The 18202-nt window shown below is 43.1% G+C and overlaps 1 protein-coding gene across 2 annotated transcripts; it reads left to right on the forward strand.

The window, feature by feature from the left end:
* The first annotated feature begins 2499 nt into the window (after positions 1 to 2499).
* BUB3 (BUB3 mitotic checkpoint protein) lies at positions 2500 to 16762 on the forward strand. Of its 2 annotated transcripts, XM_038758577.1 has the most exons (8): positions 2500 to 2537; positions 3857 to 4051; positions 6556 to 6625; positions 9127 to 9278; positions 11602 to 11760; positions 13762 to 13939; positions 14154 to 14370; positions 16428 to 16762. In XM_038758577.1, exons 2-8 carry the CDS (start codon positions 3857 to 3859, stop codon positions 16435 to 16437), a joined length of 981 nt encoding a protein of 326 aa, XP_038614505.1. In that variant the 5' UTR covers positions 2500 to 2537; the 3' UTR covers positions 16438 to 16762. The 2 variants fall into 2 exon arrangements, with proteins under 2 accessions (XP_038614505.1, XP_038614506.1); XM_038758578.1 differs by lacking the exon at positions 16428 to 16762 and having other exon boundaries at positions 14154 to 14374.
* The last annotated feature ends 1440 nt before the right edge of the window (positions 16763 to 18202 follow it).

Consider the following 18202-nt stretch of genomic DNA (forward strand, 5'->3'; position numbering starts at 1 on the left):
TGTACTGCGCGGATCTGTATCGCATGACTGATTTTCGTTTTACGTCCTGCCTTGGACGGCAGTCTGGATCTGCAGCAATCGTCCTACTTCTCCCCAAGTCTTTCCCAGTCGTTTTTTTTTCCCTTTCCCCGTTTTAGGGATGGGAAAGCGAAGGCACCGACGGGGCCGGTTAAAGCAACATGCCGAGGGTTGGAAAAGGAGGTTGTGAAACCGGGAAGGGAAAATAATTTCATGTCTCCAGAGAGTTTTCAGCAGCCCTCCCCTTTCACGATCAAACAATCGTTCTATCCCTCATCCTGTCACATCCTATACAACTGGAAGCCCTCTCCTTACCCACCCTGGTTGGAGAAACTGAGGCAGAGGGGCGGAATTAGGTCTATCAACCCTAGTCCCGCTTTGATATTTTGCTGCCCAGAGTTCGTTCTTGATGCAGGATGGACTTTTTCAAAACCCACCAGTGTTGACCGGCGACAACAGGCCCTTCCCTTACCTTTCTCCTCCCCTCTCCGCCTTCCCGGACCCCGAAGGGGGGAAGCATGGACGGCCCAGGGGGAAGCCACCGTCCCTAACGCGGAAAAAGGGAGGTCAGAGGCCGGGGGAGGAGCCGGCTGGAGAACTGAGCCGGGGAAGCTTCCACTTCGCATTAACGTGCGGCTGGCCGTCACCACGGCCGCAGGCTCCCTTGGGCGGGGGGAAAAAAAAATAATGATGGCATTTATTAACCGCTTATTTATTTTGTTGATGATGTGCGTTTAGCTTTAATTCTATTTGATCCGACGACTCGACACCTGTCTACATGTCTTGTTTGGTTGTCTGTCTCCCCCTTCTAGACTGTGAGCCCACTGTTGGGTAGGGACCGTCTCTCTCTATATGTTGCCAACTTGGACTTCCCAAGCGCTTAGTACATTCATTCCTTCATTCATTCAATCGTATTTATTGAGTACTTGCTGTGTGCAGAGCACTGTACCAAGCGCTTGGGAAGTCCAAGTTGGCAACATACATGGTGCTCTGCACACAGTAAGCGCTCTACATGTTTTGTTTGGTTGTCTGTCTCCCCCTTCTAGACTGTGAGCCCACTGTTGGGTAGGGACCATCTCTATATGTTGCCAACTTGGACTTCCCAAGCGCTTAGTACATTCATTCCTTCCTTCATTCAATCGTATTTATTGAGCACTTACTGTGTGCAGAGCACTGTACCAAGCGCTTGGGAAGTCCAAGTTGGCAACATATACAGTGCTCTGCACACAGTAAGCACTCTACATGTTTTGTTTGGTTCTCTGTCTCCCCCTTCTAGACTGTTGGGTAGGGGCCGTCTCTATATGTTGCCAACTTGGACTTCCCAAGCGCTTAGTACATTCATTCCTTCCTTCATTCAATCGTATTTATTGAGCGCTTACTGTGTGCAGAGCACTGTACCAAGCGCTTGGGAAGTCCAAGTTGGCAACATATACAGTGCTCTGCACGCAGTAAGTGCTCAATAAATACGATTGAATGAATGCATGAATGAATGCTTACTATGTGCAAAGCACTGTACCAAGCGCTTGGGAAGTCCAAGTTGGCAACATATACAGTGCTCTGCATGCAGTAAGCGCTCAATAAATACGATTGAATGAATGCATGAATGAATGCTTACTATGTGCAAAGCACTGTACCAAGCGCTTGGGAAGTCCAAGTTGGCAACATATGCAGTGCTCTGCACGCAGTAAGCGCTCAACAAATACGATTGAATGAATGCATGAATGAATGCTTACTATGTGCCAAGCACTGTTCTAAGCGCTGGGGAGGTTACAAGGCGATCAGGTTGTCCCACCGGGGGCTCCCAGTCTTCATCCCTGATCACCTTGTATCCCTCCCAGCGCCTAGAACAGTGCTTTGCACGTAGTAAGCGCTTAACAAATGCGCTTAACACTATTATTATCCCCATTGTTACAGATGAGGGAACTGAGGCCCAGAGAAGTGACTCGCCCAAAGTCACCCAGCTGACAGTTGGCGGGGTCGGGATTTGAACCCGTGACCTCGGACTCCAAAGCCCGGGTTCTTTCCACTGAGCCCCGCTGCCAATTTGTACTTCCCAAGCGCTTAGTACAGTGCTCTGCACATAGTGAGCGCTCAATAACTACGATTGATGGTGATGATGATGATGCTTCTGTAAAAAAAGCATCACCTCCCGGAGCCCGCAGGCCGGGGGCTCCTCGGGGACTACACTTCCCAGCGGCGACAGCCCGCGGAAGGGGAGGGGGCAGGCTGGGCGGGGCGGCGCGTTGCCTGTCGGGAGTTGTAGTTCTCGGGCGAAAACCGCCCTTCCGTCCGGAGAGCGGAGGCCGACCTCTGACCCGGAACCGGATGTTGGGGAGGGGGGCGCCTGTGAGACAGCCGCCTAGACCAATCAGTGGCCGAGAAGCGGCCGTTGGGGTTTGAAGGCGGCCAATGGGAAGGGCCCGGGCGCAGCGGGGGGGCGGGGCCTGGGGCGGCCGCTCCTTCCATCGCGGGAAGCCAGGAGGAGAAGGCGGGGAAGGAGCGGCGGCGGCAGGCACAAGGTAAGGGCGGGAGGAATCATCATCATCATCATCATAATAATAATAATAGTATTTGTTAAGCGCTTACTATGTGCAAAGCACTGTTCTAAGCGCTGGGAGGGATACAAGGTGCTCAGGTTGTCCCACGGGGGGGGCTCACAGTCTTAATCCCCATAATAATAATACTGGCATTTGTTAAGCGCTTACCATGTGCAAAGCCCTGTTCTAAGCGCTGGGGAGGGGAAACAAGGTAACAAGGTTGTCCCACGTGGGGCTCACCCATTATCAATCATATTTATTGAGCGCTTACTATGTGCAGAGCACCGTACTAAGCGCTTGGGAAGTACAAGTTGGCAACATATAGAGACAGTCCCTATCCAACAGTGGGCTCACAGTCTAAAAGGGGGAGACAGAGAACAAAACCAAACGTACTAACAAAATAAAATAAATAGAATAGGTATGCACAAGTAAAATAAATAAATGGAGTAATAAATATGTACAAACACATATACAGGTGCTGTGGGGAAGGGAAGGAGGTAAGATGGGGGGGATGGAGAGGGGGACGAGGGATCATTTTCCAGATGAGGGAACTGAGGCTCAGAGAAGTGAGGGGGCTTGCCCCAAGTCACCCAGCTGATAAGTGGCAGAGCCGGGATTCGAACCCGTGACCTCCCGAGCCCGTGCCCTTTCCGCCGAGGCACGCTGCTTAAAGGAAGGCCGAGGGAGCTGCTATTTATTGAGCGCCTTCCAATTTAGGGGCTGGTTGTAGGGGGGGTTAGACGAGCTCCTCGCCGGCGAGGAGGTTGTTGGCGGCGGCGGGCGGGGGCCCGGGGCTCCTCCCTGACCGGGCCCTTCTCCGGTCGTCATCATCAATCGTATTTATTGAGCGCTTACTACGTGCAGAGCACTGTACTAAGCCCTTGGGAAGTACAAATTGGCAACATATAGAGACAGTCCCTACCCAGCAATGGGCTCACAGTCTAAAGGGGGAGACAGAGAACAAAACCAAACGTACTAACAAAATAAAATAAATAGAATAGATATGCACGAGTAAAATAGAGTAATAAATATGTACAAACATATATACATATATACAGGTGCTGTGGGGAAGGGAAGGAGGTAAGATGGGGGGATGGAGAGGGGGACGAGGGGGAGAGGAAGGAAGGGGCTCAGTCTGGGAAGGCCTCCTGGAGGAGGTGAGCTCTCAGCAGGGCCTTGAAGGGAGGAAGAGAGCTAGCTTGGCGGATGGGCAGAGGGAGGGCATTCCAGGCCCGGGGGAGGAGGTGGGCCGGGGGTCGATGGCGGGACAGGCGAGAGCGAGGTCCCTCCTCCGGCCTCAGATGACGGGCTCCAACGAGTTCAAGTTGAACCAGCCGCCCGAGGACGGCATCTCCTCGGTCAAGTTCAGCCCCAACACGTCGCAGTTCCTGCTGGTCTCGTCCTGGGACACCTCGGTCAGGCTCTACGATGTCCCGGCCAACAGCATGCGCCTCAAGTACCAGCACACCGGCGCCGTCCTCGACTGCGCCTTCTATGTAAGTGGCCCGACCCCCCCCAGCGGCATGCATGCATCATCATCATCAATCGTATTTATTGAGCACTGTACTAAGCGCTTGGGAAGTACAAGCTGGCAACATCTAGAGACGGTCCCTACCCACCAGCGGGTTCACAGGCTAGAAGGGGGAGACACACAGCACATCAGCCCCGGGGCCCCATCCAGGAGGATGCTGCCGTCCTCCTGGGTCTGCTCGGTAATAATAATAATAATAATGATGATATTTATTAAGCGCTTACTACGTGGGACAACCTGATCACCTTGTAACCTCCCCAGTGCTTAGAACAGTGCTCTGCACGTAGTAAGTGCTTAATAAATGAAAAAAAAGCACTGTTCTAAGCACTGGGGAGGTTACAAGGTGATCAGGTTGTCCCATGGGGGCTCACAGTCTTAATTCCCATTTTACAGATGGGGGAACTGAGACGAATTATTTCGGCCCCCTGGCTTGCCAAGTAGTTGCCCACTTAGGCCTGGAATCAGGCCATTGTGTTCATTGAGCACTTACTCTGGGCAGGGCGCTGTACTGAGCACTGGGGAGACCACAGTACTGAGCAGGAGACCTGTTCCCTGCCCATAAAGAGCTTACAGTCCGCAGTTGAGGATGCTGACCACGAGCGGGGCCGTGGGGACGGGCTGCTGAGCGAGAATCTCCCAGAAAATACAGATCTGACTCTTTCCATTTGAGGCTGAGTGGCGTTCAGTGGTTAAGAGGTCAAAGGGATAACAATAATGATGATGGCATTTATTTAGCGCTTACTGTGTGCAAAACACCATTCTAAGCGCTGGGGAGGTTGCAAGGCGATCAGGTTGTCCCACGTGCGGCTCACAGTCTTCAGCTCCATTTTACAGATGAGGTCACTGAGGCACAGAGAAAGTGAAGTGACTTTGGGTAGGGTAGGGCTCACAGGCTAAAAGGGGGAGACAGACAACAAATCAGCCCCAGGGCCCCAACTAGGAGGATGCCACCGTCCTCCTGGGCCTGCTCGATCTCTGGGGGAATTATTTCAGCTCCCTGACTTCCCAAGCAATAATAACGAAGGCATTTTTTAAGCACTTATGATGTGCAAAGCACTGTTCTAAGCACTGGGGAGGTTACAAGGCGATCAGGTTGTCCCACTGGAGGCTCACAGTCTTCATTCCCATTTTACAGACGAGGGAGCTGAGGCCCGGAGAAGTGCAGTGACTTGCCCAAATTGGCAGAGCTGGGATTTGAACCCATGACCTCTGACTCCAAAGCCCGGGCTCTTTCCACTGAGCCACGCTGCTTCTCTAAAAAAAAGCATGTAGTTGCCCACTTAGTCCTGGAATCAGTCTGTCGTGCTCATTGAGTACTTACTATGTGCAGAGCGCTGTACTGAGCGCCTGGGAGACTATAATACTGGGCAGAATTAGCACACCTGTTCCCTGCCCATAAAGAGCCTGCAGTCCGCAGTTGAGGATGCTGACCGTGAGCGGGGCCGTGGGAGCGGCCTGCAGAGCGAGAATCCCCCGGAAAATACAGATCTGACTCTTTCCATTTGAGCCTGAGCAGCGTTCAGTGGTTCAGAGGTCAAAGGGATAATAACAATAATGATGATGGCATTTATTTAGCGCTTACTGTGTGCAAAGCACTGTTCTAAGCACTGGGGAGGTTACAGAGTGATCAGGTTGTCCCACGTGCGGCTCACACTCTTCATCCCCGTTTTACAGATGAGGTCACTGAGGCACAGAGAAAGTGAAGTGACTTGCGGGATGTCCTCCCGCCAGCAGGACCGGCGCTTTACATGTTTTTGCAGTACAAGTGATGGTTTGCACAGAGCCCTGGTTCCTCTGCCTCCCCGGGCATGCAGTATAAGGGATACTGGGAGGAGTCTGATCATAAAGCAGAATAGCTCAGGGATCGAAGCATCAGACGCCACAAGGACCGAGGGAGGAGAACCCTGGGGTCACTAAGATTTCTCTTTTATAGGCTCTGTCGCTAGAGGATCTGAATATTTGCTATTTTTTTGTCCTTACCTGAAATTCTTAATGCGGTCAATCGCTTCTACAGTTGTGTAGGTATGATTTAAGGTAGAGGTGTATAATGTGAAATCAGGGTACGCATTTGCTTATAAAATGAGAATGAAAAATCTCAATAAATTCACCGTCCAGAAGGCACAGCCATTCAGACTGCCAAGATGTCTGATTATTCAGGAAATCTGGACTCTCTTATCTTTTTATGCAGGTGTAAAAAAAAAGTCATATTGACCTGTGATAAATGTCATGCAGGTATAGACAGTGGAAGCTTACTTAACCGTCAGACCTAATGAATAAGAGAAGTGGGTTTTGCAGTACACTTACTCATTCGCCTCCAAACTCTCATAATTTTAGGTCCTCTCATTTGTAGGTAATATAGTAAACGTCACTGTTTCTCCGAAGTTAGAAACTCAATTATTCAGAATATGTGTATTTGTATAGAGATTAGTCATATTTTCTGGATAATTTGGTTTTTACTGTACTTTGTAGGATCCAACACACGCTTGGAGTGGGGGATTAGATCATCAATTGAAAATGCATGACTTGAATACTGATCAAGGTGAGTAAATTGATTTTTTTGGTCTCTCGTAAAGAAAGCGTCAAGTCTTAGATCTCCCTTTAAAGCATCATCTGGGTTGCAGTTGTTCCAGATCATTTTCATGTTTTAAAGTAGGAAAAAGCTATCGAAATAGTGTTGGTAAAATGTAATTGATGTGATTCTGCTTTCCAAATTTGGAGATGCAAAAGGAAGTTGAAATTTTTCCTGTTACAGGCTGCCCTTGACTCTATTTCCATTTCAAACTACACTTCCAAACCTAGACTTTTTACACCGCCGTACATTGCATCTAGTGTGCCTTTATAACACTTACCTCCTTTTGGCGACACCTCTGCGATGTGGGGGTTTCCGGGCACGCTGATTTTTATCCCTGAAGTAATTGTCAGCTGCCCCTTCATAGAACTTTTATGACATGTTGGAAATATGTTGCTATAATAACATTACTCGGTGATTTGACTTTTGTTCAGGAACCAATCCCCCTTTTATAGCATTATTCTTATGAGAAAAATTGCTCCCAATCTAGGGCATTTCAATTTAAGATGCAGTTTTCAGGAAAACTGCTCATGTTGCTTCTCTGAAGATGTATCCGGTTCTCTATCTGAACCAGTTCTAGCCCTGATTTAAATTGTAGCCATTTCATTTTTTTTTAGTGAACTGTAGGCTGACTTGAACACTGGGTTAAGTGGTGGTTTAAAATTTTTTAATGGTGTTTCCCAAGTGCCCGGCACTATACTAAGCTCTAGGGTAGATACGAGCTGATCAGGTGACACCCAGTCCATGTCCCACATGGGGCTCAAAGTCTTGGTCCCCATTTTACAGATGAGGTAACAAGCACAGAGAAGTTAAATGACTTGCCCCAGGGCCCACAGCAGACAAGCGGCAGAGCTGGGATTAGAACCCAAGTCCCTCTGGCTCCCAGGCGCGTACTTCTTGAAGCTCGCTGAATTTTGCTCTTGTGGAGTAGACCCGTGCATTGTGAACTTCCTACTTGGGACTCAACAGCTACTTGGGCGTTGGGGTATTTTGGTTGTCTTTGTAAGATTATTAGAAGCTTAATCATGTTTCAAAGAAAACTTGAGTTTTCTGAACTATGCACAATGTTACGGTCATACCTTATATCCCTGACCCTAGGAAACCTTTACTCTGATTTGCTTAAAGAGGTTTTGAGATTTTTTTTTTTCCATAACAGCTTCGTGGTATTTGCTGATCATTCCCCCTAGATTGTAATCTTGTGGTGGGCAGGGAATGTGTCTGTTTTATTGTTATTTTGTACTCTCACAAGTGCTCAGTATACTGTACACATTAAGCACTCAATAAATATGATTGATTCCTTATCTTGATGCAAAATGTGGCCTGTTAAAGTATTTTGCCCATTAAATTGTGATGAGCACTAGAGCACTAGGGTTCTGATGAGAGAGAGAGAGAGAGCACACTGTGTTTACAGAAGACTTTTCAAATGACATTTGCACTTTTTTGCAGTTTGGAAATTTTGTGGCTGTTCTTAGTTCAACATTTGCTAAGGCCATAGGTAGAAAAATCCCAGAGGCTTGTTAGTTCGGAGGACTCAAACTTTTCCCCTTAATTCCATCCACCGGCCCGAGAAGTAGAGAGAAGCCTATGTCATCTGGTACCTGAACTGGCTACTTAGGGAAGAAATGAGGGTTGAGAATGTGACAGGACTTCTGGGCCAGAGGAGATGAGGTACAGAGCTAGGCGAAAAATAGGGGGAGAGGAAGGGAAAAAATGGGCAGAGAATGAGGAAAAAGTAACTTGAAACTAAATAAGAAATGTGTAGTTCTGCGAGGATTTTCTGAAGCAAGCATTGTAACTGTTCAGAATTTTGTCATCACAGGACAGTGGTTTCGTTCTAGATCTTCCCCCCCACCCCATCCCTGGCTTTATGCATCCAGACGAACTGGCTTAGCAGTATACGAATAGGATGAGAACAGGTATTGGCCTCAGGCCCAAAGCCTAAAACAAAATTTTCTGAAGTTTATTAATTGAAAAATTACATCACTTTTAACTGCTTTTCTGAGGTTACTCAATTTGTTGGTGTTCTCAAGTGGAGCTGCTTTGCGTGTTTATATGGAATGTTAATTGCATCCACTTTTTCTGACAAAATAGATCTTTTCTCCTTGCTTTAAAATTATTTTTTTGCTGGACTGGTAACTGCCCCAGTATTTCCCAAATCAAATTTGAGGGGAGTGGGAGTCACTACTTTAGAAGACCAGATAGTCTCACTTCCAAATGTAGATGTTTATATGGAATATTGATTGTGACATTACTGCTGCTTAGACCACAATCACACCTCTGGAAAGGACTTGCCAACTTGTACTCCCCAAGCGCTTAGTACAGTGCTCTGCATACAGTAAGCGCGCAATAAATATGAATGAATGAATGAATGACTTCAAGAAATTAATGTACAAGAATAGTTCATTTCAGGAGTTGATGGACACAGTAAAGCTGGATGTTGTATATGTGGCTTTTTTTTTTTTCCTCCTAAGAAAACCTTGTTGGCACCCATGATGCTCCTATCCGATGTGTTGAATACTGTCCCGAGGTAAATGTTATGGTTACTGGAAGCTGGGATCAAACAGTCAAATTATGGGATCCCAGAACTCCTTGTAATGCGGGAACCTTCTCTCAGCCTGAAAAAGTAAGTACTTTCTGCTAACAGCTGTGCTTGAAAACAAGTTACGGATTTGATATATGTTTGAAAGTGGCTTGGTATTTTTTTTGTGGGGGCTGTGAAGGGGGGAGTGACCACCTTAGAAGTACTATAGAAGTGTTTCCAGGAACGTTAATGAAAATGAACTTTGGGTATTTGATCCCTAGACTGATTTCCTTAATGATGAATGTATGAATCTAGAGATTAGATTCTAGGTGAAAATCCTTCCGTGAGATGTCGGTGATGCATTTCTCAGCTGAAATTCCACTTTCTGCCATTTCAGCACGAGGCTTTTTAGTAGTGACTGTTTTATTTAAAATAAGGATTAACAGGTCCAAAGAAGGAAATGGGATGTTTCATATTTAACCTAAAGTTGGGTGTGAGTGAAATTATTTCATTTTTAATGAGTATGATGCAGTGTGTTCTTTGCACTTTATAACTCTCCTAGTGACCAGTACAGCTGCAAAACTGAAGTAAAGAGGATTTTTAAAAACCCTAATTTTGTCCTGATCCGTAAGCAAAATAAGATGAAAGCATTAAACCTGTTTTTCTCTTTCCTCATCGAGATCATCAGATGTTTAATTTTATTTCCGTAGTGTAAATATACCATTTAATTCATCTTAACCAGTATTATATACTGTATTGCATCCAGAGGACCATTATTTCTGCCACATCATCGTCGACTCTATTTCTGGCAAGACCTTTGTTCAGAATAAAATAATTGCATTGTTTCTAGTCTTGATTTATAGTTATATGTAGCATGTTAAGAGCTGTGATAAATTGCTGACAGAATACCATATAATGGACAGCCACACTGAATCAAGCTGCTTATTGGTTCAGCAAGGTTCATTATGTCACTTTTTTTAATACTGTCTTTGATAAATGTATACACCTAGTCAATAGCATGACAGTGGTTTCACTTGATTTATGATCATTGGAAGCAGAAAGAATACTTAGATATTTGTATGTTACCTGCGTAGTAAAGATTTAAGACAAGATTGCTTATGCGATTCGTACATTTTAAATTGGTCCCTGCGTACTTCCGTATTTTTAATATTTTGTAATTCTCACATCTTGGATTTATTTAGTAGCTTTTAGTGCTACTAATTTTTTTTTCTTAAATTCAGTACATGCCATGTACAGTCCTTAGGGTGCCATCATGCAAGACTTGAAAAATTTGTTTCAAAAGGTGTTTACATACAGAATTGAAAAGTGATTTTTGAATTTTTTTTTTTTAGTGTACAGGTTCAGGGCAACAATTATGGAAGTGAAAATTCAGGGGTTAAGTAATGTAGTACAGGTGGAAACTTAAGGGCTGGCGATTTGTGGAGACTTCACTGGGCCTTTGAATTGGAGTACAAAATTTCTGGGTCTGGGCTTTTTGTTATTTGGCGAATTCTGGTTATCTGGTCAGTTGCTAAGTCTCTAAAAATATCCTCAACACTGGGGTCCTTGAGAGAAAATGCTGTTTTTCTGTAAGAATGCTCAAGTTAACCTGTTCTGTCTTTAAATTTACGTAACTGAAAATGCAGGTAACTAGCCAATTTCTGTTTAAGGCAGAAAGTGAGAACAGGAAAATGTATTTTGAGGGTCAAACCCCGAAACCCTAAACCCCTAAAAATGCCCTAAATGATTTTTGACGTGTTATCGTGTTATCCAAATTGTGGTAAATATTTTCAGGAAAGTAACCGTAACATTGATATTTCCTCCTGAAGACACCATGAATGAGAAGAAATGAGGCTAGAGATTCGTGCGTTAAAGAACAAACCCCAATGTTGAATAAAGCAATTGCAATGTCGTGTCGGGCAGTGTTTCAGGAGTGTTCAATTTTCATTTCATAGTCATGAAATTTAAAAAAAGTCCTAAGGGAAAAGGTTTGGATTTTAACTAAATAATTTGCAGGAAATTTCTCTGCATGTAAAATTGAAGGTGGACAATTTTTAAATCCGAAGTGAGCTTTTTAGTTTCATGAAACATCACCTGATAGCTGCTGAAATGTTTACAGCATTCATTTCAGCAAAATGTTTCATTAATCATAATGCGCTTGATATACAACGTTGAACTTCAATATAACAGTAATGCATAGGAGTCTTTATTTTACAAATCTTTGACTAAGGTGAATGAACAGTGCAAAAGTTTTAAACGTTCTTTTTTGGTTCTTATTGAGGCAATTAGCGCAGACGTAATGGGAGATCAGTGAAGAAGCATTGTCGTGACCCAGTTCTGCCTGCTGTCAGCACATGAAGTCATTGCTTTTGGGGGAAAATATCCCGCGTTTAATACTTTCAGACCTCTTGATCTCTCCCAAAAGGTGTATACGCTGTCTGTGTCAGGGGACCGGTTAATTGTGGGGACAGCTGGTCGGCGAGTGTTGGTGTGGGACCTGAGGAATATGGGTTATGTGCAGCAGAGACGAGAGTCCAGTCTTAAATACCAGACCCGCTGCATACGAGCGTTCCCGAACAAACAGGTACTGATGATCCTTTTTTGAAAAAAGTAGCTTGCAAGGTTTTTTGTTCATTCACTGTGTTTTGAAATCTCTTAGTATTTTTGTTAGCATTAAAGCGATAAAGTCTGCATGTTGATAGTGGGTTTTGGAACATTTTGGGATATTTTCAAATACTCAAAAAGTAAAACGCCTCTTTTGTCCCTCACTTTTTCTTCCGTTCATTTTATAATTGAAGTAAAGTGCGAATTTGAGAAGTGCTGCGGTGTTTTAAAATGCTTCCAGGAATTTTAAAACTCTGGCAGATTTTGGATTCCTTATGTTATTGAATCACTGAGTCCAGAGTAGACCAGATGGATATTTGGGGGATGACGAATGCACGCTTTTTTCCCCCCAGACTTGTTTTCTGTTGATCAAAGGAAATAACTTCCTTTAATGAACTTTTGTCCTACACTTTTTTTCTGCGAGATTGGAGATGATTCTTCAGGAGAAAGAATGCTACCCTGCTGTCCATGTCTTGCTCGAGGAGCAGCGTGGCTTAGTGGAAAGAGCACGGACTTGGGAGTCAGAGGTCGTGGGTTCTAATCCCGGCTCCGCCGCTTATCTGTTGTGTGACCTTGGACAAGCCGCTTAACTTCTCTGTGCCTCAGTTACCTCATCTGTAAAATGGGGATTAAGACTGAGCCACACGTGGGACAACCTGATTACCTCGTAGCCCTAGGCCAGCACTTCGAACAGTGTTTAGCACATAATAAGCGCTTAACAAATACTGTTACTATTATTGCCTAGTATGATGCACAAATTTATGTAAGTGCATGGCTATACAGATTTGGGTATCAGGATAGGTTTTTTTTTTCCCCTTGCTTTTGATGAATCCTTTGAAATACTCTAAACTGTTTATGTTTTTCAAACTAAAATGCTAAAGAAAACACTTCTGTAGGAAGAAAGCAATTTTTTGTCTAATGTATTAACTGGTATATAAGTGTTTACTACGTGCTAAGCACTGCGGTAGATGCAGTACAGTCAAATCAGACACAGTCCCTTCTCCACACAGGGATCATAATAATAATGATGGTATTTGTTAAGCACTTACTATGTGCCAAGCACTTTTCTAAGCGCTGAATCATATTCTAAGGGGCGGGGGAGAGGGTGGAAGAGGGGATAGCGGGTATTTAGTCTCCATTTTACAGATGAGGAAATGGAAACACTGAGGAGTTGTACCTTGCCCAAGATCACACGGCTGGATGATATCAACTAGACATGCAGCAATAGTCTAGTGGGAGTTAGTATGGCCTAGTTGGAAGAGGGTTGGATTGGAAGTCAGGACGTTTGAGTTCTTCTCTCAGCCATGCCACATCAATTCATTCATTCGTGCAGTCATTTTTATGGATATTTATTTATCGTTATTGAGCACTGTACTAAGCACTTGGGTGAATACTAAGCACGGGTGAGTACTAAACACTTCGGTGAATACAATACTACAATAAACAGACACTTTCTCTGCCCAAAATGAGCTTATAATCTAGAGAACCAGTCAATCAGTGGTATTTATTGAGTGCTTACTGTGTGAGAGCTGTGTACTAAGCAGTTGGGAAAGTACAATACATTCACATTGGGAGACGCGTTCCCCGCCCACAGTGAGCCTGCACAGTCTCTGCTATATGCCCACTGTTTGACTCTTTGTGTAAATTTCCTCATCTGTATAATGGGGTTAAAACACCCGTGTCCCCTACGTGTGGGATAAGGAGTGTGTCTGATCTGACTCATATCTCCCCAATGTGCTAAGAACGTAGACCGTCGTTATTAAAATTTCACAATCGGTCAGTGGTATTGAATGCTTACTGTGTTCAGAGCACTGTGTTAAGTGTTTGGGAGAGATCTAGAATTGGCCTTTTGTCTTCATTTCTGAAAAGACAGTCTCTATTGCGTCGTATTATAGTCACAGGAATAAATGCTTTACTGAATGTAATCACACTTTGGAAAACTTGGATCTGACTTCTTTTCCCCGCTTTTCCCTTCCACCAGGGTTATGTCTTAAGCTCTATCGAGGGCCGGGTTGCAGTGGAATATTTGGACCCAAGTCCTGAGGTTCAGAAGAAGAAATACGCATTCAAATGTCACAGACTAAAAGAAAATAACATTGAGCAGATTTATCCAGTCAATGCCATTTCTTTTCACAACATCCATAATACGTTTGCTACAGGTAAACGACTTGGGAACGCACAATTTAGTATGGACTTTTTTTTTTTTGTTTTGCATAGGTCTATTTCTTAAAATCCTGTGTCACAGAAAAAGTTACTCTTTTAGTCCATCTACCGCAACCAAACGATAACCCGAGTTCTTTTGTAGAATTCAAGCTGTCCATTTGTTCATGTTTAATTTCTACAAATGGCATTCAGAAATCTTTTTCCTTCCAGGTGGTTCCGATGGATTTGTAAACATTTGGGATCCATTCAACAAAAAACGGCTGTGCCAGTTCCATCGCTATCCCACTAGCATAGCGTCACTTGCCTTCAGTAATGATGGGACCACCCTTGCAATAGCATCATCATATATGTATGAAATGGATGACATTGAACATCCTGAAGATGGTATCTTCATTCGCCAAGTGACAGATGCAGAAACAAAACCCAAGTGAGCATGCTTCACCTGTATTTGAGCCTTTTCTTGCATCCATCCCAGGATTTATTAATTTTTCCAAATTCATGAATAGCATTGTTGATGTCTAGCAGATAGTGCAGCTGACTGTAGGTTTGGAGTTGATTTTATCTTGTTCTCCCAAGCTTTCAATATCCGTAGGTTGATAGACGTACGATGGATAAAATTGTGCCCAGTTATTTTGTAGAGGAGAATGTCAAACTCTCATTCTTCGTGAATAGGCACTATTATATGAATCTCTGGAGTTATTACTAGCTCATTTCTTCAAAATTAAGTTGAGGAATTCAAGAATAATTCATTAAGCACGTTTTGTCTATTAAAGAATTTGAACTGCTAAAATCTTTGAACAGAGATTATTTCTCTTTGATTATTTGCAGAAAGTGAATGAGTTTAATGACCTACTGAAAATCAAAACTTTTCCCCAGAACGATTTATTGTCCTAATTTTAACGGATACAAGATGTCTTTGTCCCTAGTTCTTCATAGCTTTTTGAATTTAAAATCACAGAAAGTCATACAAGGGGAAAATCTTGGCGGCGTAAGCAGTAATATAGGTGAATATAGGCCTTTGAAATGCACAGTTTCTGTCGTAGTGATAATTTCCTAAATTAAACTTGATGCATCCTCGGATGAGGTTTTGTTGAGCACCCATCAGTCAATCAGTGGTGTTTACTGAGCACTTACCGTATGCAGAGCACTGTGCTAAGCACCTGGGAGAGTGCGGTTAGAACAGAGTTGGGAGACACATTCCCTGCCCACAGTGAGCGAGGCCTCCTTGGAATGCACTGCGTCGTTGAGTGTATTGGCTTGAAGGATGTATTTATTTTGAAAAGGTCACCCTTGCATCTTCTTAAATGGCGGGCTGCTCTGATTTCACCATCGTCTTTCCTCCTTTTTCGACTTGTTTCCTTACATTTTGCTGGAAATAGAATGTTGGACTGGAATTTCAAAATTGGCTTTCTGTTGTCTTAAAAACGAACACTCGACTGTCTGGTATTATGCAGAGTGAAACTTAACCGGGAGTGACGACGCTGTTCAGAGTAAATGGGGTTTAGATCTTTCTGTTTTTTACTATTACATGGAAATCAATTTTAAACCTTACTGGATATAAATGTAGGCACAGACTATACCCTTCACATTCTTAGCGGACTTCAAATGGTAAAGAGAAAAGCCGTTTTAGTTGTTTGTTTCCCTCGTTGGTTATAGTTGCTAATTCTGAAACTGCTTCAGTCTGCCTCCTGAGGAGGTTAATCTACAATTAAACAATATTTCCTCTTGGCGCTCCATTATTTTCTGAAGCAGATGGTTCATCATTTCCTGGGCTGTTAAACAAAGCGAGGTTAAGGTTAGACTCTGGGGAATCAGCTAGTTTTCAATCTTATTAGGGTGCAGAAGGAAAACTAATAAGAAAACCTCCTAACATCATTTGGTGACTGTAAACAATTATTTATTAGCAAACAATTGATCCCAGAAGGGCAAATTGTTTGAGTCAGTAATGAACTGAGAAAAGACAGAGCATATCTGCGTATTTGGAAAATAATTGTAACGTAATTGGAGTGCATTTAGACAGGCATCTATTTGGACCTGTTTCTATCTTTAAATGAATTTTTGAAAACATTAACAAGGTTTGCATACTGTTCTGACATTTATAAGGTTCTTATGCTCATTTCAGTTGCCCAGCCTCTGGTGATTAAGAGTTGTTGTGGGTTTTTTCTTTTCCCTTTTTTAAAGTATGGACTATTCCAGTGTGGTGACTTCATATCAGTATTTTCTTATTTTGAGAGAGCGCGCTGCTCTCCTACATTGATTCAAGGTCGCTTTATCTAGTATCCTTTTCATTACCTGTCAACATTTTAAATTGCATACTTTCCTGGAAAAAAGACAAAGATGGTGCTTCTCATGATTAGCATGTTTTGATCAAACCAAAATGTACTTGGTTTGTGGCATTTTAATTGAATGAATGCTAATCTACTCAACTTTTGTTGAGTAACAAGTCTTCAAACCATCTATTGAACCGCATTTTGTTCATTACAGGTCTACCTAATCATCGTGAAGGAAAGCTGGCTTCTTCGTGGACATTAAAGTGACATAGTAAATGTGGATAAAAATTTTCTACTTGGCTTAATCTGTCAATTTTCCTCTTTTCCCCCAAAGAAACTTGTATTGTTTGTCAGTATTGTTTGTCATATATTTGTTTAGAAATAGGTGTTTTCATGTACTTCATTGAAAACTTTCATCGGGTACTTTCTAAATATTTGTTCCTTGCAAGAATCGTGCCCTTCAGAGCAACTTTTTGCTTTTAAATTCTTTAACTATTGTGTGTGCCTCTACTACCCAATAAATCGCTTTTGGAAACTGCTCTTTCTAAATTTCTTGCATGTTTTCAAGCATTGGAAATGAATGCACCTCACCGTTCAGAGAGGAATTTTGTTTTTTCTGCCGTCAGGTGTACCTTCCGTGTACAACTCTATCCATGGATTCACATATTTCACCTTAGTTTTGATCTATTTCTAATATACATTGGGAGATCTGCCCTGGGGGAAAAAGTGTTGGTTTGGAATTTAAACAGACCACATAATAATAAAATAATAATAAGTGTAAGTGCGTACTCTGTGCCAAGCACTGTTAAGCATCTGGGTAGATACAAGATAATGCATTTGTCCCATACGGATCTCACAGCGCAAGAGAGGGAAAGTAACTGTTTTCTCCTCATTTTACTGATGAGGAAAATGAGGCCCACAGGCCTGGGAGTTGGAAGGTCATAGGTTCCAATTCTCGCTCTGCCACATGTCTGCTGTGTGACCTTGTGCAAGTCACTTCACTTCTCTGTACCTCAGTTTCCTCATCTGTATAATGGGGATTAAGACTGTGAGGCCTATGTGCGACAGGGACTGTATCCAACCTGATTATCTTGTATCTACCCAGTGCTTAGTACAGCGTTTGGCACGTTGTAACAAATACAACAATTATTATTATTACTATTTCTGTTGTACTTTCCCAAGTGCTTAATTCAGACTGTGTACATAGGTGCTCATTAATACTGTTTACTTTAGTATAAAATCTAGGTTTTTCAAGAAACATTAAAATTTATACTTGAAATGAGGAAACCAATGCTTTCCCCTCCCCCATTTAATGCAACAAATATAAATCACAGTTTAAGATCCTTCTTAAAGGAAAGAAATTAGGGCTGTTTTGTTTTCCTTGAATAGAGAATCATACCTCATATGCAGTACTTCAAAATGAACCCAAGAGTTGGGGGGAGAAAATCTTAAAAAAACAATAAAATGCTAAGTTTAGTTTGGTAGCATGATGTCAGAATCAAATATATTTTTAATGTGAAGAGACCCATTCCTTTATTATTCTATTGATTACTGTTCCAACTGATATTTTCACTTTGAATAATAATAATAATGTTGGTATTTGTTAAGCGCTATGTGCCAAACACTATTCTAAGGGGGGATACAGGGTAATCAAGGTTGTTCTACGTGGGGCTCACAGTCTTCATCCCCATTTTCCAGATGAGGGAACTGAGGCACAGAGAAGTTAAGTGACTTGCCCGAAGTCACACAGCTGAAAAGTGGCATAGCGGGATTAGAACACTTCTGACCAAAGTAGCCTGCATAAATGTACTACTTCGTGCAGATTACACAAATAGGAGAAACTTAAAGTTTTGCCCATTGGACTCAGAATCAGTCAGTGGTGTCCGAGTACTTACTATGTGCAGAACATTGTGCTAAGCCCCTAGGAGAATAAAATGCAATAGAGTAGGTAGACACAATCTCTGCCCTCCAGGAGCTTCCAATCTAGCA

Source organism: Tachyglossus aculeatus, chromosome 16 (assembly GCF_015852505.1).
Source record: "Tachyglossus aculeatus isolate mTacAcu1 chromosome 16, mTacAcu1.pri, whole genome shotgun sequence".
NCBI lineage: Eukaryota > Metazoa > Chordata > Mammalia > Monotremata > Tachyglossidae > Tachyglossus > Tachyglossus aculeatus.

Excerpts from the sequence above, each read along its gene's own strand:
- BUB3 (XM_038758577.1), top strand. The coding sequence starts at position 3,857 with ATGACGGGCTCCAACGAGTTCAAGTTGAACCAGCCGCCCGAGGACGGC. Across the intron at positions 9,279-11,601 it reads CCTTCTCTCAGCCTGAAAAA|GTGTATACGCTGTCTGTGTC; the intron begins GTAAGTACTTTC and ends CTCTCCCAAAAG. Across the intron at positions 11,761-13,761 it reads GAGCGTTCCCGAACAAACAG|GGTTATGTCTTAAGCTCTAT; the intron begins GTACTGATGATC and ends CCCTTCCACCAG.